At 52.4% G+C, this 25,000-nt stretch overlaps 1 protein-coding gene across 6 annotated transcripts in view; it reads right to left on the bottom strand.

Annotated features, from left to right (window-relative positions):
• LOC142990034 (trinucleotide repeat-containing gene 6A protein-like) overlaps positions 1-24,258 on the bottom strand; it is a 32,285-nt gene extending 8,027 nt beyond the window's left edge. Inside the window, exons 1-18 of one of the 6 annotated variants that reach the window (XM_076139751.1) lie at positions 24,222-24,258; positions 22,698-22,749; positions 16,844-16,942; positions 10,826-11,142; positions 10,441-10,488; positions 6,811-8,847; positions 6,430-6,640; positions 5,739-6,223; positions 5,474-5,617; positions 5,189-5,350; positions 2,746-2,976; positions 2,462-2,616; positions 2,250-2,327; positions 2,004-2,180; positions 778-897; positions 559-696; positions 192-266; positions 1-99 (exon numbers count right to left, since the gene is read on the bottom strand). The exon at positions 1-99 is cut by the window's left edge and continues 76 nt beyond it. In XM_076139751.1, coding sequence (XP_075995866.1) covers positions 1-99; positions 192-266; positions 559-696; positions 778-897; positions 2,004-2,180; positions 2,250-2,327; positions 2,462-2,616; positions 2,746-2,976; positions 5,189-5,350; positions 5,474-5,617; positions 5,739-6,223; positions 6,430-6,640; positions 6,811-8,847; positions 10,441-10,486 — 4,158 coding nt within the window. In that variant the 5' untranslated portion in view covers positions 10,487-10,488; positions 10,826-11,142; positions 16,844-16,942; positions 22,698-22,749; positions 24,222-24,258. Of the gene's footprint in view, positions 100-191; positions 267-558; positions 697-777; positions 898-2,003; positions 2,181-2,249; positions 2,328-2,461; positions 2,617-2,745; positions 2,977-5,188; positions 5,351-5,473; positions 5,618-5,738; positions 6,224-6,429; positions 6,641-6,810; positions 8,848-10,440; positions 10,489-10,825; positions 11,143-16,843; positions 16,943-22,697; positions 22,750-23,958; positions 24,172-24,221 lie in introns of those variants that run through there. The other 5 variants (XM_076139750.1, XM_076139754.1, XM_076139753.1 and 2 more) reach the window with 5 other exon arrangements.
• Positions 24,259-25,000: the final 742 nt, after the last annotated feature.

The following is a 25,000-nucleotide window of genomic DNA, read 5'->3' as shown; positions in this document are numbered from 1 at the left end:
GTCCAGGTAGGGTTTGAGGGGCGGGGCCTTATTCAGCAGGGAAGGGTCCAGGTGACGCGGCGGCTGCATCATAGAGGGAGACGAGACGATTAGACGAGTCTGAGGACAGCAGGGGGGGGGGGGGTTAGTGGGCAACATTTACACTACACACACACACACACACACACACACACACGCACACGCACACACACCTGTTCAGTCGGCCGGCCCACAGGCATGGGTCTCTGGCTCTGAGCTTTCTGCTGCTGCTGCTGGAGCAGAAGACGCTGCAGACAGACAGGAAGGAGTTAATACAACCACAACACCAGCTGAGAGGAGCTTCCTGCTCTCCTGTGACAGTGTGGTTTCAACTTTGACCTGAACTCCATATGAAGGTTTCACCCCAGAGCCCGCAGTCGGTGCTATTTGGTTGCTTACTTATGATGTCATGTCAAATCTAACATTGTGACCATGTGACGACTGAAACAACCTGGTCACAGTGTGTGTGTGTGTGTGTGTGTGTGTGTGTGGGTGTGTGTGTGTGTGCTCGAGCGCGTGTGTGCGTGTGCGTGAGTGTACCTGTAACTGGTTGATCTGGTTGAGCTGTGACAGCTGGTTGAGTTGGGAGAGTTGGTTGAGCACAGCCACCTGCTGGGGGCCGAACAGAGGGTTCAGACCCCCGTTACCTCCAGGATACTTCAACAGGGACGGTGGGACCTGGAGGACAAACCATCATCAGGTCACATGTTCAACACCACCACCTCATACATGACACCTGTGTGTGTGTGTGTGTGGTACCTGAGAGGGCAGGATGGGTGGAGGCACTTGGTTGCGGAGGTTAGGTTGGGGGGGGATGTGGGGCTGGGGCCCCCCTCGGCCCGGAGCTAAGCTGCTGCCACCCAACATGGAGTTTACATTCTGAACACAGACACACACACACACATTACTGCTGTGGTCAAACAGAAAGACATCAAAGTCACAGTGTTCCTCACACACACACACACACCAAGGAGGTTAGGATGAGTCATACATGTTCTCATGATGTATGTAGTTATGCCTCATTCTCATGGATGTGATGACTGAAGCTTCCTTCACACTCACACAACAAGCCCTCAGCCTCTCCTTCTCTCTGCACTCACCTGCCGAGAGGCCCCTGGGCCAGAGCGGGCGGGAGACGCCCCAGAGTCGAGACAGCTGATAGGCTGAGCAGAGTTGGAGGGGGGAAAGCTCATGCTCTGATTGGAAGCGAGCTCCTCAGAGGCGGGGCTATCGTAAGCAGAGGGGGAGCGCTGAAGAAGCAAACGGGCGGCGAGCGCGGGAGGGACAGGAAGCAGAGTGCAGAAGAACAGAGAGGAGAGAGAGAGAGGAGAGAGGAGAGAGAGAGAAGTGAGAGGAATGAGTTGTGATTAAAAGCAGACGAAAAAAAGCAAAAGGTTGAGCCAGAGCAGGAGGAGGAGCAGAGGTCGGGGGTCACAAAGAAACAAACAGAGGAAGAGACAGGCCGTGTTAAAGAAGTGCCAGAGGAGGAGCAGCCGCTAGAAGCCACAGCAGACAAACCCAACACACTCCTACAGGAGGCTCACACAGGTGTATGACACACACCAGTGTTTCTAACCAGCCTCTGTGCATCATAACTTGTTGCCGGGGCGATCCTGATGTGTCACAGGGGCTTTAGTGCCTCATGGTCGCCATCACGCAAACCCTCACTCTCATTGGTCTACACATCAGGTGCAGAGTGGCAGCGCGGCCACAGTGGGGCAGCAGAGAGCCACCAGAGCCCCGGCCCTCCAGAGCACTGAGGCCTTCTACCCCCCACAGAGAGGCCGGGACCAGACCTCCTGTCTTTACAGGGGGAACTGAACCATCAGAGGAGAAACCATGAGAGCCTGGGCCTCACTGAGGAAGATGAGGCTCTAACAGGACTCTATGACGTCACCAACCACCCAAATGAGTTCAGAATGCTGAATAAGCACAATGCTCCTTTGAGCGTGTGGCGGTGGCGGTGGCGTGTTGTGCGGGCGTACCTTGTCGTAGTACGGGCTGCGGTCAGACTCCTTGTGGAGCGGGTGTCTGGAGCCGTGGCTCTTCCCCATCACGCCGTTGAAGTCTCCCATGCCGCCCACATCCATACGCTTGTCCTGCACCATCCCTCCTCCTCCTCCTCCTCCTCCCTTCATGGAGTCCTCAGGAGAGTCTCTCTGCTGAGGAGAGGACAAATGTTCAAGTGCCTGACAGACTCGTTCAGATAAAGAAGGAAGCTATCAACTTACAGCAAAGTTCATATTGTTGAACTGGTTGATGAAGGGTTTGCTCCAGGGCTCGTCCTGCTTGTTGACTGGTTTGTTCATCTGAAGCAGAGACAGGAAGTACCTGTTAGTGTGTGTGTGTGTGTGTGTGTGTGTGTGTGTGTGTGTGTGTGTGTGTGTGTGTGTGTGTGTGTGTGTGTGTGTGTGTGTGTGTGTGTGTGTTCTGACCCACAGACCTTGTTGGAGCCTTTATGCTTGTAGTTCCAGGTGTTCTGGTCGTGGGACCGGTTGTCGTGTTGGCTGTTGCTCCACATGCCGATCTCCACCTCCTCCTCCTGGTCCCAGCTGGAGGAGCCGTCCTCACCGCACCACGTCTCCATGGGCTTAGGGCCTGCAGGACGGAGGGACAGACTTAGGACGTCTCTCAGGTAGACGGCAGGATGAAGGAGAGCCTCAACATGCTTCATGAGACCCTGGAGGGACTTTCTAACAAAACCATGACTACTTTGTGTTTGCCTACCAGACTTATTCTGTCCCCCCCATCCAGGTCCAGACTCTCTGCTGTCCCTGCTGTCTCTGCTGTCTCTGCTGTCCCTGCTGTTTCTGCTGTCCCTGCTGTTGTCCCAGGTGGAGCTGCTGTCCACTGGCTTCCCCCAGGCAGACGTCCCATTGTCCACAGACACAGGCGGACCCGGTTTGGGCTCACCCCACGTGGAGGACTCCTTCTTCTGGGAGTAAGACTCGCCCCAACCTGGAGGGAGGAGGAGGAGGAGAGGACATATGAGGGGACAGAGCGGACATATGAGGGGACAGGGGGGACATATGAGGGGACAGAGAGGACATATGAGGGGACAGAGGGGACATATGAGGGGACAGAGGGGACATATGAGGGGACAGAGGGGACATATGAGGGGACAGAGAGGACATATGAGGGGACAGAGGGGACATATGAGGGGACAGAGAGGACATATGAGGGGACAGAGGGGACATATGAGGGGACAGAGGGGACAGAGAGGACATATGAGGGGACAGAGGGGACATATGAGGGGACAGAGAGGACATATGAGGGGACAGAGGGGACATATGAGGGGACAGAGGGGACAAATGAGGGGACAGAGAGGACATATGAGGGGACAGAGGGGACATATGAGGGGACAGAGGGGACATATGAGGGGACAGAGGGGACATATGAGGGGACAGAGGGGACATATGAGGGGACAGAGAGGACATATGAGGGGACATATGAGGGGACAGAGGGGACATATGAGGGGAGACAGGAAGTGCTGCGTATGTCTGATCAGTACAAATGGAACAACATAGAAAGTGTTTTTCTCATCTGTCTCCAACGTCCCTTTGGCAGGGGAGTTTGTGTTTACTTGTGTGTGTATGTGTGTGTGTTGACCTGACAGGAGAAACACTGTACACACACACACACATACATGTTTGTTTGGCAGCTCAGCAGGTTTCTGTTTATGACGTAAGATCTCTAAATCAGACAGCAGAGCTTCTGTTTGTATCTGGCAGGAACCCTGTGTCCATTTACTTACGTCCGGTTGCCCTCTTTAACTGGTGTGTGTGTGTGTGTGTGTGTGTGTGCAGAGGGCTCCTCTTACAGCAGACCACCCAGAGCAGATCCTCTCTCCCCTGGCAGGAGCGGTCTGGGGGCATGACAGGGATGCCTCCCCGTAAAAATAGGCCGGATCACGGGGCGGCCTCGGGCTCCGGTGACCCCCATGTGACTGGGCCAGGGCCGTGTGTGTGAACAAACACACTCAAAAATGCAAAGCTGACCTTTAGAGAAGGCAAAGTGGTGCATTCAGACACACACACATACACACACACACACACACACACGCCTGACTTCTACTAAAGCAGCCTCTAAGACGACGACGACGTCACTGTGATCTACACTTCTTACATGTGTGTGACTGTCAACAACAACACACTGGGCTCGTCCTGTGCCTCCACACTGAAGCAGAACCATCAGAACACACACACACACACACGTCAGTACCTAACTACACGTGCAGCTTCATATGAAGGAGCTCAGCTTTTGTTACGTGTGACTGAAACCTCAGCGCCCATGAAACTAAATCAGCGACCTGTTTATCTTTGTCATTACATTAGCCAGTGTTCCCATCATGCACCTCACCATACAGCGGCCCTGAATAACCCCACCGCCCCTCCCTGCTGCTTCTTCTTCTCCTTCTCGGCTCGCTCCAGCAGGAACAGATACCTCGCCCTTTTCACCGTCTCTCCCTGTGGATCGTTCACCATCACCGCTCTTGTTCTCTACATTCTACCGCTCACAGCCCCCCCCCCCCCCCCTCTCTCTCTCTCTCTCCCCCCCCCCCCTCTCTCTCTCCGCCTTTCAGCCTTAACAAAGCCCGTGTTCCCACATAACCTCGCAGCAGCAGAATTAGCAAGTGAGAGTGAGGGAGGGGTGAGGGAAAAAATAGGAAAAAACAAAATGGAGAGCGAGCGAGAAATCGATGCTCTTAGCATTCCAGAGGGATGACTCAACCTGCCGCTCTGCCTCTGCTCTCTGCTTCACAGTCTGTAAACATGTGCCACAGCATACATGAGTGAAATCAAGAGGTGGGTGGGATTTGTGCCTCTGTAGTCTGTTTGTAATGTTCAGACTGCAGCAGAAGATGTTTGCATCCCAGGACTGACCGACTGACCCGAAGGTTAACAACCAGCTGGACGAAACATTACACACGGGTTTGAACGCTCTGACATGTGCTCGTCACATTCAACCTGCATGAGCATGAAGCCCACAGGGGAAAGTGGGAGTCAGCTGTCAGTCAGCTGTCAGTCAGCTGGGTTCTATTATCGGCCTTTAGTTCACCTTTTCTTAACGCAGGATCGTCCACATAATCCAGGTTCTGTTTCACAAAGGAGGGCCGACCCACAGCGCAGCAGTGTGTGTGTGTGTGTGTGTGTGTGTGTGTGTCACTCACCAGAGGCAGAGCTCTTGTCCTGGGCCGGAGGCTGCATGGGCTGTGGAGGATGCACGGGCGCCTGAGGCTGGTGGGAGTGATGCTTGGGCGGCGGCCCCACCGCCTCTTGCTCTGACTGGCCGGCCCGGTTCCACATGTTGGAAGATCCGCCGCTGTATTTACCTAAACAAAACCATGCAAATGTTGAGTACAGCAGCACCAACACAGACTGACCGACTGTAAAAGTGTACATTTGATATATTTAGCACAGATGTAAGTGAAGGTCAAAGGTGAGAGGAGGTCTACCGTGTTTGCCAGCCGGGTCTCCCCACGCTGACGTCCCATCATCGATCTCATTCCTGCGACGGACAGACTCTGGAGAAGGCTCCTCCCACCCGCCCATAGACTCCTCCTTCTGAGCGGCGGAAGGCATGGGGCCTCCCACCCAACCTGGTGAGGAGAGCAGAGTCAGACCAGATGCTCTGCTGTACCAGGTGGTTCACTGTCCATGATGCAGGATGAGGAAGAGCAAACATTCAACACAAACAGCAGTAATGTTGGTGAGGAGTACCTGTGGGTTTGCTGTGGCCTTGGTTCCCTCTGGACATGTTGGGTTCTGGACCTTTGCCCCACTCGTTGGAGGGTTTGATGTTTGGCTCTCCCCAGTTCTGGCTCCCGTGGTTGGTCTTCATCGGCTCCCCCCAGCCCTGGCTGTTGCCCTGGGGGTTGGGTTTATGGACGGAGTCGCCCCAGTTGGAGCCCGTGTTCTGAGCGGTCTGGTCAGACGTATTGGACCCTCCGCCCCTGGCCCAGGTGTTACTGCTGCTGGCGTTGGTTCGGTTGGGCTCATTCCAACAGCTGGAGCCGGAGCCAGAGCCGGAGCCGTAGCCGGAGCGGTCGCCGTCGCGGTCCCAGCCGGCGGAGCCCGGGGCTTTCTGGGGCTCCCCCCAGTGGTGGCCGGCCCCCCCTCTGTCTCCGCCCCACCCTTCACTGCCGCTTCCACTGCTGGCCCCCCAGTTCTGCTGCGGCTTTGGGGCGTTGGTCCAGGTGTTGGACCTTTACAGAAACAAACATGGGGAGATCAATGTGAGTCAGAGCCGGAGTACCTGACTCAGATTAGATGCTTTGTTCTCTTTCACTCTAAATGGAATGGTTCCTAACTGCTGTAAGAGAATAACACATCTGGGTTTCATGTTAACCATTAAGTGGAACAAAGATATCTGTTCAAAGTGTAGAGGCTGGACTCTGGTCTCCATGGTTACCTGTCGTCTTTGTTCATGCTGTTGCTCCAGGTGTTGCTGCTGCTGTTGTTGCTGCTGCTCCCCCTGTGATTGGCTCCCTCGTCCCAGCCGCCTTGGCCGCCCGCTCCGCTCCCTGGGGCTTTGTTGTCCCATCCAGAGTTTGGTCTCTGCTCTCCCCAGCCGGACCCTCCTGCAGCCGGGCCCGAGCTGCTGGACCCGCCGCCGCCCCAGCCTGCCAACAAGAGAGAGGTCAGGCTTTCCTCTGTTGTGTGACTGAATATTAATGTGATCAATATTAAAATGAAAACAAGACGTAAACCAATGAATGTGGCGATGAACTGAAAGGATTAGGACATACTGTGATCATCAATCAATCATTTTCCCCGTCTTCTGAATTCTTACCTCCAGAGTTGGAGGTCTGGGAGGGAGCCGCCTGTGGTGCCGTGCCCCACCCAGAGCCGCCATTGCTGGGCTTCCTGTCCTCTCCTCTGGGTCCCTGGTGCTGACTGATGGCAGGAGCACTAACGTCCCAGGCCGTGTTCTGCCGTATGGGCGTCTGTCCCCATCCGGTGTTGGACAGAACCCGCGGGTCCACGTCCACACAGGCCACAGCCGATGGCACTGATGATGCAACAGTGGCGACTTTTCTGGGCCTTCCCCCTTTTGACTGGTCTTTGTCTGAGCTGGACCGGCCTCCGGAGCTATCGCCGCTGCCTTCGCTTCCTCCAGAGCGCCCCCAGCCCCCGGTCATGCTTCCTGAGCCCTGGCTCCCCCCTCCTCCGCCTCCCATGCCCATGGCGTCATCCTCCAGGCTCTTCCAGCCATTGTTGGTGGAGCTTCCTTTACGACTCCCAGCATCTGAATTGTTGATAACAGGAGCTGTAGAGCCCCACTCTCCGTTGGACATCTTGTTATTGGATGAGGAAGAGGACGATGACGAAGAAGAAGTAGAAGAGGCACTGCTCCCCCAGGGGCGAGGTATCCCTGTGGAAGGGCCCGTTGCGTTTGGGTTCCCGATTCCTGTTTGGCCTGCAGTGCTTGGGATTTGATTTGGGTTGCCGCCCCAGGCCAGGGCGCCCTGGGGCTGGTTTGTGTTGTTGGCGGGCCCCTGGTCCCAGCGTGGGGCCCCAGTGTTATTGTGGTTACCTTTGTAAGCAGCAGCAGAGGAGATTTGGGGGTTCCCAGCCTGCATTAAGGCAGGGTTTTGGGGGTTCACAGTGTCTGCATTAGAGGGGCTCTTGTCACCGGGGAAGGTAGTGGTGCCCCAAGGCGTACCGAAGGTCCCAGAACCCCCCAGCTCTCCTTGGGGGTGCTGGGGAGCAGATGAGGGATTTCCATTGGCCATCGGACCCCCGTTCCCTCCTCCGATGGAGCCCCAGGACCCATCACCGCCGAGCTGGGCCGAGGCGGTAGAGTTTGGTGGAGTAGAGGTCATTGTGGCGTTAGTAGTAGTAGTAGTAGTAGTAGTATTCATCATCATAGTGTTATTTGGTCCATTGGATTCAGTGTTGAGGCTGGTAGGCTGCAGGCCTCCATTCCCACTGTTGCTGCTTCCTAACACCTTGCTGCTCGCTGTACCATTATTCACCTCCATGTCTTCCACCATACTGCTGTTGTCTGGAGCTGCCATGCTGCCCCAGCCCATCAAGGGGCCCTGTTGGGGAGCTATGCCCATTTTGGAGCCGATTCCCTGGGCCAGTGGAAGCCTTTTGCGCTGGGCTGCTGGACTTGGGGTTGAATTCTGGGGCCAGGCACCGTGGTTGGCATTTGGGTTCAAAGTGTTTGGGTTTAAGCCTCCATTGATGCAGGGGGAGCTTCCGCCAGTGGTTGCGATGTTGCTTACTGATTGTGTGCCCCATACACCACTGTTACCGACGAGCTTGTTGTTATGGTTACCTATGTTATTGCTGCCAATACTGCTGGAACCAGCCACAGAGAGGTGGGGCGGACCGGTGAGGCTGTTATTCCCATTATTTGCACCGGCGATGGTTCCCATCCCTCCACCGAGAATCTGTCGGCCGCTGCCGTCTCCGTTCACAGAAGTGCCGACCATCATGGCAGAAGTCACATAAGGAGAGGGGGAGGAAGCCGCAGAAGACACAGAGGAAGAAGCATTTGCTGACATCATCATCGCTGTCGTGACAGCAACAGCGGCGAGGTTTTTCTCCGATCCGATTGAAGAGCTAGAGTCTGCGTCCATGCATTCTGATGCCAACTCGGGATCGGATCCCGACCCGCAGCCAGAGGAGGAAGAAGAGGAGCAGGAGAATGAAGAGGAAGGGGGCCAGACGGAGGAATTTGTGGAGGGGTTGTTGGGCTTGTCAGTGCTTCCGTCTACCAGGACTTTGCCCCAGTTACTGTTGCTGTCGCTGCTGCAGGGAGAGCCAGAGGACCAGGGGGAAGGCTCATACTGCGAGTCCAGGCCAGGATGCTCCAGACCTGGGGAGAGCACGGCGCGACAAGGTGAACACGGTGGATCGGAACCTTCAATCTAAACTAACACTTTCTGACAAACTAAGTGTTTAATTGTGACTAATCAATCATCCTAGACTCTTTGGTCTCTCTCTCTCTCCTCCTTTTCTCTCATTGGTTCTAACATTGTGGCAGACACCGGCCTGAGCTCGGACACTGCCGCCACCATTTTGTCACCACAGCAAGAGCAGAAATGATGCCAGAGCTATAAACTAGGACTGAGGGAAGGGAGGAGAAGGAGGAGGAGGAGGAGGAGGAGCAGGAGAGTAGAGAGAGGCAGCAGAGACAGAGACAGACCATCGGACTCACAATCTCATTTTCCTTCTCCAACATCACATTTAAGCAAGGCTGGCATTTTTAAACTCATGCAAGAATGAAGGGAAAACAACAGAAAAGGTGGTGTAACTTGGTTGAGAGGATGGCTCAGTCAGAGGGCAGAGGGAGCTAATTACAACCAAATCAGGGGCGACTGCAGACTGAAGCCTGGTGTGTGTTTGGCACCGACACACTTGGCTCCTAAATGGACGTTTGAGGCGTTCAGCACCACCACAGTGCATTACTGGAACTTTCTCTGGCACTGCCAAGCAAAGCTACTCACACACACAGAGACACACACACAGAGACACACACACAGAGACACACAGAGACACACACACACAGAGACACACACACAGAGACACACAGACACACACACACACAGAGACACACAGACACAGAGACACACACACAGACACACACACACAGAGACACACACACAGAGACACACACACAGAGACACACAGAGACACACAGAGACACACAGAGACACACAGAGACACACACACACACACACACACACACACACACACACACACACACACACACACACACACACACACACACACACACACACACACACACACACACACACACACACACACACCTTTGCTGTCACCAGGGACCCCCTAGCAACAAACTGAGAACATAACTAAGTGTATTTCAGATTGTAAACTGGATGTGATTGATTGGAGCAGGCGGGGCGGGATGTGGCGTGCAGCCTTACACACGTGACCCTGCAGTGACGAGCTGGCGTCCAAGCCGAGGCCGAGAGGAGCTCGTCTTCTGCTTCAATCAGCTTCTATCAGCTTCATTTCCTATTCTTCTCCTGGCGTTAGGAGCCGAGCTGTGATCCACAGGTCTATAAACACTCGGCCGCTCCGTCTCTCTTACTGCATGTTTCACTTCCCTCACACAAACAGAAAATGGCTGCCAGCTCTGTGTGTCGTCCTGTTTGTATGCCAAGTGTCCTCTCACACTCTTTCACACCTACTATCTCTCTCTCCCCCTCTCTCTCTCTCCCTCTCCCTCTCTGTGGCACTCAGACATGCTGTGAATAAAATCCACCCAGCCAAGGTCATGCCAGGCTGTTTGTATACGTCTCTAAATGTTCCCAGAGCAGAGAGAGAGTGAGTGAGAGAGAGAGAGAGAGAGAGAGAGAGGGAGAGAGGGAGAGAGGGAGAGAGACAGTGAGATAAAGAGAAGCAGAGGGATGAGTAAGGGAGAGGAGAATTGTGTAGTCACCTGTTTGATTAGGGGAGTGGCTGACGGAGTCCCGAATGGGAGCCATGCCTGGAAACAGAGAGGAAAGACTGTCAGACAGACTTAGAGGGAATAAGAGGAGCTGAGGAGGGAGAGGAGAGATCTCACAAGGCCCAATAGAGAGGAGCCATGCAGGCGGCTCATTGAATAACAACAAGCTTAAAGAAAAGGCCACAACAGACAAAGACAAAGGGAAGGATACGGAGGAGGCAAGTGGGAGTGTATTAGTGGAAACAATCATCAGCAGATACCACCTGTGTGTCTGATTGAATGAGAGCGACTCCAGACCTGTGCTCCTCTGTGTGGAGCTCATTTTAAAGCTTCCTTTTTTGTTTAGCTCGTTGTTGTTGTGTTGTTGTTTGTTTACCTGCGAGCGGAGAGAGTGGCTGCGGCTCCTGGCCGGGCTCGACGGCCTCCCCGGGTTCACTGCACGACAGGTGACCTCTGGTTCCCAGGTCGACAGCAGGGAAGGTCAAAGTTCACAGTTGAGAGGACACCGCCTCAGGGGCCTGAGGTGAAGGGGCGGGGCTTATCAGAGTGGGCAGCAGGCTGAGCGGGCTCCCTTGGCATCGCTGAGGATGTGCTGAAGTCTGTGTTTGTGTGTCTGTAGCGTGTCTGTGTGTGAAGGGGGGTGAGGGACCGGTGTTCAGGTTCGTGACGGCCTGGACTTGACGTGGTCTGGCTCTGCAGAGAGAGAAGGAGGGGAAGTCAGCGTGGTTGATCACAAAAGTAAAGTGCTGCTCAGTCACGTATTCTGCTTTCACTCCCAATCACTGGAGTCACAGGAGGACCAGGTAAGAGTCCAGTCTGTAGACCAGTCCATGGAGAGCCACGGGTTGGGAACCCTTCACTCAGGACATCGGCTTTTTAAATTAAAACTTTTACATGTATTATTATTTACAAGAGTTGCATCATTCTTGTAAATCATAATACATGAGGACCTGAAGCCCACCTTCCTCTTCCTCAGTGTGTATGAAGGAGAACAACACACACACACTGCAACTAAAGGGGTCAACTGTGTCCCACAGCCAGAAGACCTGTGTGTGTGTGTGTGTGTGTGTGTGTGTGTGTGTGTGTGTGTGTGTGTGTGTGTGTGTGTGTGTGTGTGTGTGTGTGTGTGTGTGCTCTGACCTTTCCTCAGTGCAGGTTAGTCAGTCTGCCTGCTGCAGCAGTACACAGGTCTATTTATAACCCCAGAGTTCAAACAGCCCCTCTGTTCACTCAGCAGCCTGATAAGTGAACAAACAAACCCTGTGCACACACACACACGCACACACACGGGCGAGTGTACGGTCGCCACAGAGCGTCTAAGAGCACGTATGAACCCTCCGCACGGGCTGCAAGTCCAGACAGAGACGCCTCAGGGCCACAAACGCAACAACAACACAGCTCAAGTGAACGCTTCACAGAGGTAGAGAGCGTCTGGTGGAAACACGCCACCGAGCTCTAAACTCCAGCAGCAGACTCCATTTTGACTGAGGCCAAACTCTACCTTTGTTCGCTGGAAGCTAGAAGAGACAAACAGAAGACTGGGCGTCCTGCCAACATCTCCACGTAAAGCAGAGCCTGCAGCTGCTTCACCGACCTCTGCAGCCAATCACAAATCAGAACAGACAATGATGTCACTATTACAGCCAAGGGACAACTCTTCCCAGGACGGCGGCGATAGGCCCGGAGTTATGAGAGACTCCTTATGCAGGAGGAGGAGCGGGACAGGAGGAGGTGCAGGACAGGAGGAGGAGCGGGGCAGGAGGAGGAGGAGCAGGGCAGGAGGAGCAGGACAGGAGGAGGAGGAGGAGGAGCAGGGCAGGAGGAGGAGCAGGGCAGGAGGAGGTGCAGGACAGGAGGAGGAGCGGGGCAGGAGGAGGTGCAGGACAGGAGGAGGAGCGGGGCAGGAGGAGGAGGAGCGGGGCAGGAGGAGGAGGAGGAGGAGCAGGGCAGGAGGAGGAGGAGCAGGGCAGGAGGAGGAGGAGCAGGGCAGGAGGAGGAGCGGGGCAGGAGGAGGAGGAGCGGGGCAGGAGGAGGAGGAGGAGGAGCAGGGCAGGAGGAGGAGGAGCAGGGCAGGAGGAGGAGCAGGGCAGGAGGAGGAGGAGGAGCAGGGCAGGAGGCAGGGGCCGTGAAGGTGATCGGTTCCATCAGGAGGCTGCCGGTTTCCTCCCAGAGGTCTGAGCTGCTCACTGCCATGACCCAACCTCCCACCATGGAAAGACCTCAGCAGGGAGGGCAAACCTCCACCAAGGCTGAAAGGGTAACTTACTGGACTTTAGGATCACCAGGTCTGGGTCCTGCTGACCCAGATCCACCTCTGCTACCATCTAGTGGTGAGCCAGGAGAAGCACTCTGGATGGTTGTCTATGCTCTATCAAACTATGATCCAGATCCTCTACACCAGCTGATGTTCCTCAGCCCACCTCTCCATTAAATGTCAGAAGAATCCATTAATGTCCTCAGCCTTATTTTGCGAGCACACAACTCAACCAAAGGCAAAACCACATCGTCCTTGAGGGAGGTATACTGCTGAGTCTGATCTGTCTGACATGATGTCTCCAAGCTTCCTCAGCCCGACCCTCCAGGAGCCTCCCTTTGTTCCCCTCATGTACAGACAGCACACACACACACACACACTTCACTCTACATCTGCTTCCTCCCTTCTTCTCTTCCCTGACTGCCTTCGTCTTCTCGTGTCCTCCTGCTAGATGAACTGGGACTCTGCTGGTTGTGTTGCAGCGGGCCGTGTGTGTGTGTTCAGTGTGTCGGAGCATGTTCATCACACAGAGTACAGTGTGTTCTTCCATCTGAGAGTGGCTTTCATCAGGGCCTCTGGATCTGGCTCTAGCCCCACTGCTGCTATCATCTTACAGAGCAGGCAGGGGGGGAGGGAGGAGGGAGGGGGGGGAGAGGGGAGACGGGGACAAGACACAAACAGAGCGAGGGAATGGAAGGGAGACGCCAACACCGGGGTAAAGAAGAGGGATGAGAGGAATACCAAGGTGAGGAAGAGAAAGAGAGGGAGACGAGAGCGGAATGCAGAGAGGGAAAGAGAGAGAGAGAGAGAGAGGCGGCCGTGGTTCAGGCCCATGTGAGAGGAATGCAGCTGCAGCTTCTAACATGTACAAGGAGGAGAGAGGTCAACTTCCTGCAGTCAGCCACAAAGGAATCCAGAACACTGTGTACTCGCTCCACACCGCCGAGAGAGACCAAGCTGCTGCTGCTGCTGCTGCTGCTGCTGCTGCTGCTGCTGCTGCTGCTGCTGCTGCTGCTGCTGCTGCTGCTCGCCCCAGAGGATCCACAAGTGTGCAGGAGAGACCGGGTTGTTGTTGTTAAACACACTCCCAACTCTTCCTGATGCTATGAAAAGCTCTCATGAGGAAACAGACTGTGCAAACAGGAAACTCATCAACGAGTCAAATCAATAGCACCGCGTCCATTAAACACTGAGCACATTACTTGACCTGCCCACAGTTATGAAATCAAACCTTATACGTCCATAAAACAACAACAGGATGAAGCACAGAGGAGTTCACTACTTACATAAAGCAACCAGGGGGAGAGTGGGAGGGGAACAAACCCAACGTACATCTGAGAACCAACCGCAGGCTGCGACGTCACAGAGGCACAGAGCTCCAACATCCAAAAGATGGCCTTGTTTCTATACGGCTGTAATGCTGACACAAGAGAGAGGTCCTGCTAAGGCCCGGGACCTGAGGACCTGAGGACGTGAGGACCTGAGGACGTGAGGACCTGAGGACGTGAGGACCTGAGGACGTGAGGACGTGAGGACCTGAGGACGTGAGGACCTGAGGACGTGAGGACGTGAGGCAGCATGCAGGGACGCACCACCAGCCTCCACACACAACTATTCCTGACAACATTCCCATTTAGACAGCTCAGGACAAACCAGTGAGTGCTGATGCTTAGAGTGTAAAGCAGGATATGAGGCGTTACGCAGAAGAGAGCGTTGTGATGAGACCAGACGCTTCAGAGACCAGGAGCTTCAGAGGGAAGCGGATGAATTCATGGTCAAATCGAAGGAACAGTTCACTCCTCTGCTTCACTTTGGGCCTTATTCTTCTTCTACTTTGGTCGGTGAATATAAAGGCAGCTCTACCCTGCTGCCCCCTCCTGGTTTGGAGGGAGGAGCACGCCGCCTGGCTAACGAGGCGTTGTAGGTGTAAGAGAGGCGCTGAGAGGCTGAGCCATATGTTCTGTGTGTAAGGGCCCACCTCACCCTGTGACAAAGAGCCTGCTGCTCCACCAGGGCAGTCACTGAGAACCGCTTTAGCTACAGGCTAGGCTTAGGACTCCTGCTGTTGCTATGCAACAAGAAAAACCTCCATCTGATGCTTTGTGCTCCCTAACATACAGCACACTCACTGTGAAGCTCATCTAGGAAACAACATCCTGGACGTCCGGCTCACATGGTTGGCACGGCAACTCAGAGACTAACCCGGGTCATTTCTGCCCCTTTATTTGAGTGGAAAGGTCAAAGTGCATCTGACCCAGAGGCCATACTTACATAGCAAACAGCAGGTCAGCCTGCAGCAGAGCCACGAGCAGCTCACCTCTGAGCAAACACAGGGAGACATCAGCACTACTCTGTCACACACACACACACACACACACACCGACACTCATTCACTTCTGTAAGACCATCTACATATCAAATGTACATGAAGAAAAACCCCAGAGAGAGACACATGCTGACACACACACACACACACACACACACACACACACACACACACACACACACACACACACACACACACACACACACACACACACACACACACACACACACACACACACACACACACACACACACACACACACACACACACCAGATGACACAGCCTCAGTCCATTTATCTGGAGGTAATGTAAACACTGACGAGCGTCGTTAAGGGAGACCCTGTTTCTGTGGAAACATTCCTCAACACTCCCAATTCCTCTGGCTGATGTCATCCTGCTTGAACAAGCCCAAAGACACAAACACACACACACACAGTCTGAAAGCAGCAGCTGTACTGTTTCCATTTCATGACTTCTACAGGATCATCATAAACTCTACTTCAAGTCTTTTTCCAACAAAATGAGTTCTTGATCAAAGCTTCCTGCTGTTGCTGTGTAACAAAGCCTGAGGGAGCAGGAAGAGAAACACACACACTGACGGGGGGGGGGGTTTACGCTCCTATCTCAGGTTGCGGGTTTCCCTGACAAATCATAGCGGAGCCAGTTGATGGTCCGGCACTACAGACGGGTCGGTCCACTTTGACATACTGGTCCCTTTGTACAGGGACTCGTCCAACTTAACAGGCTGAACGGCCAGCAAGCCAGATGGCAGGGAGGGAGGGAGGGAGGGAGGGAGGTGAAGAGCAGGAGAGGAAAAGAGCCAGGGAGAGAGAGAGAGAGACAGAGAGACAGAGAGAGAGAGAGACAGAGAGAGAGAGAGAGAGAGACTCAAGGTCAGAGACGGGCACTATCACACTCCTGGCCTGGCCCCGCCCCTGACAGCAGCTCTGAGTGTAACAGTAGTCGGCTCAGTGGAAACTGTGGTGGAGATTCAAGTGGAAACACCGGGACGACGTCACATGGCAAAGTACACCGACGCCGTCATCAAGGCGACACACTGCAGGAAGCACACGGACACACGGAGGGAGAGAGACTCTGAGTCTGGACTCAAAGGGGGACAGACTGGTGTTGACACAGGGCTAAACATTAATAGAGGACGGCAGCAGGGCGGCTGGTTTCAGGTCTAAGCTGAACCCTGAGCAGATTCACTGAGACTCTTCCTTTTCTTCCTCTTCTTCAGCAGCAGTTTGGAAGGTGACATTAGAGACTGACAGGATTGTTATTCAAGTTCAATCATAAAAACACAGCCCTGTTGGCTCTGATGGCCTCTAAGCTTACAGTGAGTGTTTCTACCTTCTATCCTGTAGATAAGCACTATTCCTCCTCCCCTTGCTTACTGTGTAGAAGTGTACTTGGTGCTTAGCAGCGTCAGCTTATTGAGCGCTCAGAGAACAAATGGACCTGCTGCTTTAACGGCACCAGGCTCCTGTAGATAAACGGCTCCCTGTGAGGACGAAGCCCGTCTGACATTTATCTGCTGCTCCCACAACACAGAGACAAACTCACTTTACAAATCGCTGATCGATAAAGTCAACAGACCTCCCAGCAGATCAACCACAGTCTGGGTGCGTTTGTCCCCGAAACCAGTCCCAGCGTACCAACGAGGCGCTCTAGTGACAGACGGCTATCAGAGCAGAAGATGGAGTTGGAAGGAGATGCTCTGCAGCACCAGCAGATACCAGGAGCTCAATCATTCATCCTGCACCATGCAAAGGCTCCTGACAGACAAGACAAAGGTCGTGACCTTTCCTCACCCTTTGTCCAGTCCTGTATCTTCTTATCCTCCTTCCTCGTCACTCTCTCTGTCTCTCTCTCTCTTCCATCCACTGTCCTTCCCTCCGTCGGTGTGTTCCCTGAGGAGGATGGATGACAGGGAGCTATGGTTACTGTATCAGACACAAGCAGCACCGCCGTGTTGGCATGTGGCACAACAACATGTGAAGTGACACCAAAGGCTCTTTTGTCTCACGTGGCTCTGCAGGGAGACGTCAAGACCCCCAGAGCTCCAGACCCCCAGAGCTCCAGACCCCCAGAGGTCCAGACCCCCAGAGGTCCAGACAACATGGCACAAATCTGATTCATTCTCAATTCTTGGCCAGCAGCATCAATTAGGGGCAAATTTTTGTATCAGTTTCAAGTCTGATAATTGATAGTGAGGACATTTTCCCAATCAATCAATCACTATAAAAATAAAAAGACAAGGACGTCACATGGGTCCAATGTGACGTATCAAATTGCTCAACCAAACAATCCAAACCTAAAAATGGATTGAATTCATGTCTAATAAAAACTAGACTTTTCTAAAATACTACTTTAGGATGAAACTATCCCATTGGTCAATTATTCAGTTTCTAATCGATGAAGCAGAAATAAATGTCTTCCTCAGCGTGTGACTGAACACTTCTTCTAATCTCTGATAAGATGAATATACTTTTAAAAAACACCCTAATAAATAAGCCGGTGCAGCGGGAGCTAACGGGACGTCACCGTCGTGTGCTAGTTAGCCTGCAGGAGAAAGCCGCGGCCCGCTGCCTCCAGTCTAATCCCATAATGGGATTACAGCACAGCGCTGGGTTATAAACAGACACGCACAGGCGCTCTCACTGCTTACACACTCCAAGAGACAGGAAGTGTCACAGCACCGCCGCCTCAACATAAACATTCATTCACCAGTATGAAAAGAACGTCCAAAGCACAACGATGACATCATCTGCTTTAACAACAACACACAAAAGTTCATCAACTAAATTTGGATGAAAGCGTGTCTAATGATTTTCCATGACATGTTACTTTGCAAACTCTAATATGAATTTAAGATCAAGCAGGGGAAATGCTCCTCTGCCTCCAGGGCAGCAACACTGACATGTTGGAAATGATTGGCTACCACCTGAGTGAGGTGTTGCTAGGCTGAGCAGGGTCACAGAAAGGTCAGCAGGAGCCTGGACCCTCTGTGTGTGGGAGCAGGGTCTTTAACAGGTGACCCCTGTATGTGGACGGGACAGGACTGTCCCATTGTCAAACCAAAGACCCCCCCCTCCCCTCAGTATCCGACACCAGAGCAGTAATGAAACCTGAGGTTGGACGCTGCAGTGAGAGCAGACTGGGCTGCGTCAGACGGACATGCTCGCCTGTGCAAATATGCAAATTCAGATCTCTGTTCTATTAAGCAGTTTCCTGACGTGTGATCACAGCTTCACACCAAACTGTTGGATGTGGAAGACACCAACAAAGACAGTGTGAGCCTGGGCCAGCGTGCAGAGCGGCTGTGCTCACATGCAGTCCAGCCTCTCACAGTTACCGGCCTGTACAATTATTCTATTCTTAGTGGCTCTCTTCTATCAGCGTGAAATCACCGGCTCTCCCTCCGTTACACACACGTCTCTGTCCGCCCAGCACCCTCACCCGTCTCCCCCATTAGCTCACCGACACGTCCACACTGTCCTTTCTCTTCTTGCTGGCAAAACTTCAAGCTCGCCTGTGTGTGTGTGTGTGTGTGTGTGTGTGTCTGTCTGTCTGTCTGCCCGCCTGTCTCTCTCCCTCCATCGCTCAGAACTCGCTCCAGAAACATGGAAGATAATCTCACGGAACGGAAACATGACTTCCACCGGACGTGGCTCCACAGGTGAACACCAGAGGACGGTCACCTACTCATCAGTGCTGAAACAATCAGTCAGACTCACACGTGTGTGTGTGTGTGTGTGTGTGTGTGTGTGTGTGTGTGTGTGTGTGTGCGTGTGTGTGTGTGTGTGTGTGGTTGCTAATAGGAGGGTTTCCACCGCAGTACATATCGAGTCACATTATTCAAAAGGTGCAGTAAACCTTTTGTGGATCTTCTAAACCTCTGGGATGCATTTCTGCCTGAACCCAGGACAGAAACGAGCTCAGCACTCTACGCTTGATGCTACACACACCTCCGAGTTTGGCTCTGATGAGGTTCTAGTTGTCATGAAGTCAGGCTGCTTCACCCTGGTCATGTTCTGTTCCCACCCTTCCCCCTCCCTGCTCCTCCTCTCAGACCATCAAGTGCTTCAGCAGATGGCTTTAGGTTCAATAACAGCAGCAGAGCATGGTGGGGGCCCTCTCTCTCTCTCTCACACACACACACACACACGCACACGCCATAGACGGCATCTGTTTATGAGTGGACCGACAGACTGCCCATCCCCCGACAACTACAGCTGACAGAGGAATTGTGGGGGCGGAGTTACCCAAAGTAAAAGGAGCGATAAAGAATAAGAGTCAGAATGGAAGAGCTCAAACACACACGGAGGACAAGGTCACACACACACACACACACACACACACACACACACACACACACACACACACACACACACACACACACACACACACACACACACACACACACACACACACACACACACACACACACACACACACACACACACACACACACACACACACACACACACACATTATTGTGGCGGCTCTTCTTCCTCTTCAGTGCCCAGAGAAGACGCAGCGTTTCTCCACCAACTCTTTCCGTTTGAACGTAGCTGGTGAAGTCGGTGTGAACGTCAAAGGTCAGAGATCACGACGTCACGAGAGCAGACAAGGCTTCCAGGTTCTTTTATTGTGTCGCTTCACTTCAACACATCAGAAGTCTGTCTGCTGGGTAAGGGCAGTAGCTACCCCCCCTTCCTTTGGCATGAAGTTGATGTGACAAAAAAAAACATTTGACTCTGGTTTTGTTTTCAGACTTCTGCCTGTGAACTCTGATCTTTAACGTGAATGATCCAGGTTTATTACTGCGGATCAACAGGAAATATGTAGAAAATATCAAAGTAGCATCCTAATGTGTGTGTGTGCGAGCGGCAGACATATTGATTTGAAGTGAAGGATTGTTGAAGTAGCGCACACACACACAAACATCTGAACAGAAACACACACACGGCCTCTCGGCTCCATGCGCGCTCACAAGGGTGCGTTTGTTGCCGCAGAACAAAAGCCAGTGGGTAGTCGCGTGGCTAATTTACATGTAGAGCACGATGTCATTTGCATTCATTTGCATTCGCATGTTCTCACACAGGCTGAGCACCGGAGGCTCCGTCCAAGAAAGCCATCGCTCAATTAGTGGCAGACAGCCGGGGTTCCTGGGCACAGGCGGCCCCGGCGTGGAGGCTTTGTGATGCTGACGGCGGCGAGGAACAAGAGGCCCCCCCCCGCCCCGCTCATCTGCATATAGGCAGGCACCTCACCAGCACAGGCAAGTTCAGACCAGTTCATCTCAGGTCATGGTGTGTGGAACCAGACTGGTTCTGCTGGCTGGGAGGGAGGGAGGGAGGGATTTTTACTCCATTATATTTACTGCTGGTAAATATGTCTCCTTGTAAACACACACACACACACACACACACACACACAGAGACTTGGTGTGCAGCTCAGCAGTTAGTCGTTCTTCGAGGTCAGGGCGGGGCCTACAAGGCTCCGCCTGCTGGTCCACGTTTGCTCTGCGGTCATTCCACACAGTGTGTAGACTGTTTGTGGCCAGAGCCGTGGGACACTCCATACAAAAGCGGCCCCACATGAATGGATGCAGAGGTGGCACCGCCGTGCAACGCTAGGGCCGATGTTACACACACGGGTACGCCGTTAAGAGTGGACTACGGAGTTAAGAAGGTATTTGTATTATTAAGCATGTGAATTGGAACAGCTGTCACAAAGTGATGTCACTGCACAAACGTTTAAAACAAGAGGGTTTGTATCAATGTTTCAAACGCACAAGACTCAGGATCTAAACAACTGGGACCGGGACAAAGGGTGTGGGTTTGAATGAAATGCTGGTTTCATAGTTGTTAGTGGATCCTCTGCAGTGTTTGAGTCTGCGTCCGCTCGGCCCCTACATTGTCCCCGTGTCACATCAGTATTCCAGCTCGTGCCTTCTGTCTGAGCCTCCGCAGGTCAGAGGCATCACGTGCTGCGGCCCCATGACCGGCACCAGGTGTGGCTTTACAGCTCAGAGGGGCAATGGTCAACTCCCACCAGCCAAACAACCAAACACTGAAACACCCCTGGAGTTTAGACTGCAGCAATAAATGTTTGCTTCTCAATTGGTCTAACTTTACGGCCCTGCAGCTCTGCATCAGATAATGTTCCACCTGAACCCAACACACAAGCATGAAAACAACAACACACACAGCTCTCACTCAAAAAACACTGCAACGCTTTCAGGACATTTAAATCCAAACTAGCTCCATTACTTTGTTGTAAGTTGTGGCATTGTGTAGCCGTTTGTGTGTGTCTGAAGGTCTGAAGGTCTTTGAGTGGACCCATATGGATCCACGTTGGGAAGTTCTGCCCTCCACAATAAAAGCCCAACATATGTCCTGGCTTCACTAATAGAACTGTGTTCTGCTGTAATGAGGCTAATAATGAACGAGCGCCCTGCATTTGTATCTCCACAACTTTCTCTCTGCTCGATCACATCCATCCACACAGAACGCACAAGACCAGCCAGCAACAACATGAAATAAAACCACTTTCAACAACCATCAGGACTGAAACGCCGTCCCTCCAGAGCTGCCAACAGAATGTGGGCACGGACAGTCAAACCCTGGGCTGCAGCAGGTTCATAGATTGTAAACACAAAAGACACACCACCTCGCCTTTATATGGGCGTTTCCACAACAACCGCTACCAACACCTTTGCAGGAGTAATTTGTTAGAGAGGAGAGAGCCGAAGCACCGACTGCCTCTAATTACAATACAGAGACGTAAAAAAGCCATTGTGGGCATTTTAGAGGAGATAAAAATAAACCCATAAAGAGCTCAATAGATTACAGGCCGTGTGATGATACACTCGCTGTGGTCTCCGTGGCCTTTGTGTGTCTGCATGCAGGCCGACACTATGAACACAATGAGCTACACAAACACCCCCCACACACACAAAACCCCGGGACTCTGCCTCCTGGTTTAGCAGGGCTTGCTCAGCACATTGCGTCCTGGACCGACCCAGACCCTCCGATTCAATTCAAACGGAACTGCATGTGCTTGCATAAGCAGCAGCTGCCTGCCCCGTGTCCCCCTGACCCACACACTCACACACTTTTGGGTAGCCCAGCACACACTCACACAGCCAGGAAACGTGTAGACTGATTGTGGCTGACTGGTGTAATGTGTCTTCATATGAAGTTGTAGCTATTCTAATGAATATGGAGTTGGAACAGTTCATCTACTTACATTTGTAAGACGCACATGCATGCAGACCCTTTGATCCATATCTCATACATACAGTCTGTGATGAAGGCAAACATGTAACAGAAGCTGTACACGCTTACAAGGACGGATCAATAGGATTCTGCTGCTCTCCAAGCATGCATGACGTGTTGTGTAATCACAGTATGAGACCAGTCGTCCCATTGAGGACAAACATGCGGAGACCCACTGTGACCAGGACATTTACACGCCTGACCGGGACATTTACACGTGTGACCAGGATATTTACAATCACAGAGAGCAAATACATGAGGAATACACGTACGGCCTTACTCACTGTGTGATCAAAGCTTTAATGGGCCTGTAAACACTGTAAATGAGTGTGTGTGTGTGTGTGTGTGTGTGTGTGTGTGTGGGTGGTGTCACACTCACCTGTTGTGACTCTTCAGTTTCTTTGGTGGCAACAGCTTCCAATTCCAAATCTCTGAAATGATGATTGACACAAAGTAGATTAGATCACAACAAACACAACAAAACGTTGAGCTGACATTCAAACACACCAATATGTAAAACACCACATCCAAGAATGTGACAGAGCCGGTTCTTCTGTCAGTCTGAACTAAAGAGGAGTCTGATCTGACACCCTGTGACCTCATGAGAGCTGAGCCTGACACACACACACTCACAGGGCTGAGGAGCATTCAGACAGTTGATGCGGATGTGCAGGTTCAGCTGCTTAGCATAACAGAGGATAACAACATGAGGCTGAGTGTGACTGAGAGCAGAAACACAGAGGAGGTCAGAGTCTGGGCTCGGGTCCTGATCTGCCATTATCCCAGCTGTCTGACTTCACCGTCTCTCTCTCTCTCTCTCTCTCTCTCTCTCTCTCTCTCTCTCTCTCTCTCCTCTCTCTCTCTCTCTCTCTCTCTCTCTCTCTCTCTCTCTCTCTCTCTCTCTCTCTCTCTCTCTCTCTCTCTCTCTCTCTCTCTCTCTCTCTCCCCCGACAGAGGGCGCCAAACGCTCCTACTGAAATATAGACAAACATGTCCACAATTCACCTTTAAAATAACTTAAAAACGTATATATTTCATTATTATGGTTTAATCCGTTAGTGTTCGAGGCTTCAGCAGCTGCGCCTCTCGAGCTAAATCAACCTAAACTCAGCCGCAGCCTGCTTGCGTCGTCAAATTAGCTCGGCGGCGGCTAACGTTAGCTGCTAGCTGCTACACAACATACCCGGCTTTAACGCACTTTCACACCGTGTGCGGGACGCGAAAACCTGCGGGCGCGACGTCACCCGATAAACGCTTCAGCTCAGAATAACGACTTGTGAACAAAAAAACTATTAACACTTTTGTTTTTTCCGAATAAGAGCGAAGCTGAGCAGCTAACGGTAGTAACTTAGCACAAGGTTAAGCTGCCTGTTATTACTCACATATGACTGAAATAACTTGTATCTGCAGAATAAACATGTAATTATGACGTTTAATCTTCTACACGTCGTGTTTGGTTTGTGCGTTAAAAGGCGCAATGCAAAGCCGAGAGATGCTAACAGGAGGCTAACAGCGCTGCTAACCAAACAACAGCGGGCTCAACTTAACTACGCCAGTCCGCCGCTCTGCCTCCTTCCCCGGCCCGCTGCGGCGCTCAGCGAGGCCCTCCAGTCGGGAAAACGCCGGGAAAATATTCTTACCTCATTGAAGTATAAAGTGCAACAGAGTGGAAAGGAAAGCCGGCTGTAAGGCGAAAAGAAATTCAACGCGTCTGCAGCTTCTACGAGGGGAGGCGTTCGTCCTGCATGGTCGCCATTTTCTGCACTCGCCGCTAAGCGAACCTTCTTTAGCTTCAGCGCTGCTTTCCCCTCCTCTGCTCCGACTGAGCCTGTGTGTGTGTGTGTGTGTATGTGAGAGAGGTGTGTGTGTGTGTGTGTGTGTGCGGAGCAGGAAACACACTCACCGCTTCCTCTGTCAACCAAACAGCCTCAGCTCGGTGGAAGAGAGAAATTAAAAGTGAAAGCTGTAAAGTTCATCTTAAAAGAACACACACACACACACACTGTAGATTTGGTTTATTTGTCCTGTTAAAGTGTTTTGTCAAACCTCTTCCAAGGCCAAACATTTCTCTTTCTCAGTGGCCATAACTGCCCTAACCTGCATCTCTGTCTACATTGGATGTTTATAATCTCACTGGTTGACCATGAGAACCTCCCTATTGTAACTTCTATGATCTTCCTATCTTGATTAGTTTATATGAATAATCGATACTGTGTGATCAGCTCAGGATGAAGATCAGTCAGACTGAATCAGCTCAGTCTCAGTTCCATGATGGAGACATGGAGCTCCTGACTGGAGAGGACTTTACACAATTCATATATTATGTGCTCTAAAACTCATAAGAGATTTCTCCTGTGAGAGAGAGAGAGAGAGAGAGAGAGAGAGAGAGAGGGAGAGAGAGAGAGGGAGGGAGAGGGAGAGCAGCAGAGGAACAAACAGTCTGGAATCTGCCAACGTTTCACCAACAAGACAAAGGCTGTAGCTGCTGTATATGGTAGAGAGCGGCCGTGCATGGCTGTGTGTGTGTGTGTGTGTCGCTGTGTGTGTGTGTGTGTGTGTTGCTGTGTCGCTGTGTGTGTGTGTGTGTGTTTACTATCGGCAGTCACCTCGGGAAATCCATGACTAGTGACCCACCAATGGCAAAAACAACCCTCAACTTGTGTACAGATGACCTCTCTTATC

The sequence above is a fragment of the Genypterus blacodes genome, unplaced genomic scaffold (assembly GCF_046128005.1).
Source record: "Genypterus blacodes isolate CSIRO-AG114 ecotype Tasmania unplaced genomic scaffold, CSIRO-AGI_Gbla_v1 ptg000448l_1, whole genome shotgun sequence".
NCBI lineage: Eukaryota > Metazoa > Chordata > Actinopteri > Ophidiiformes > Ophidiidae > Genypterus > Genypterus blacodes.
The sequence above is the reverse complement of the archived record's forward strand: the minus strand, read 5'-3'. Positions and strand labels throughout refer to the sequence as shown.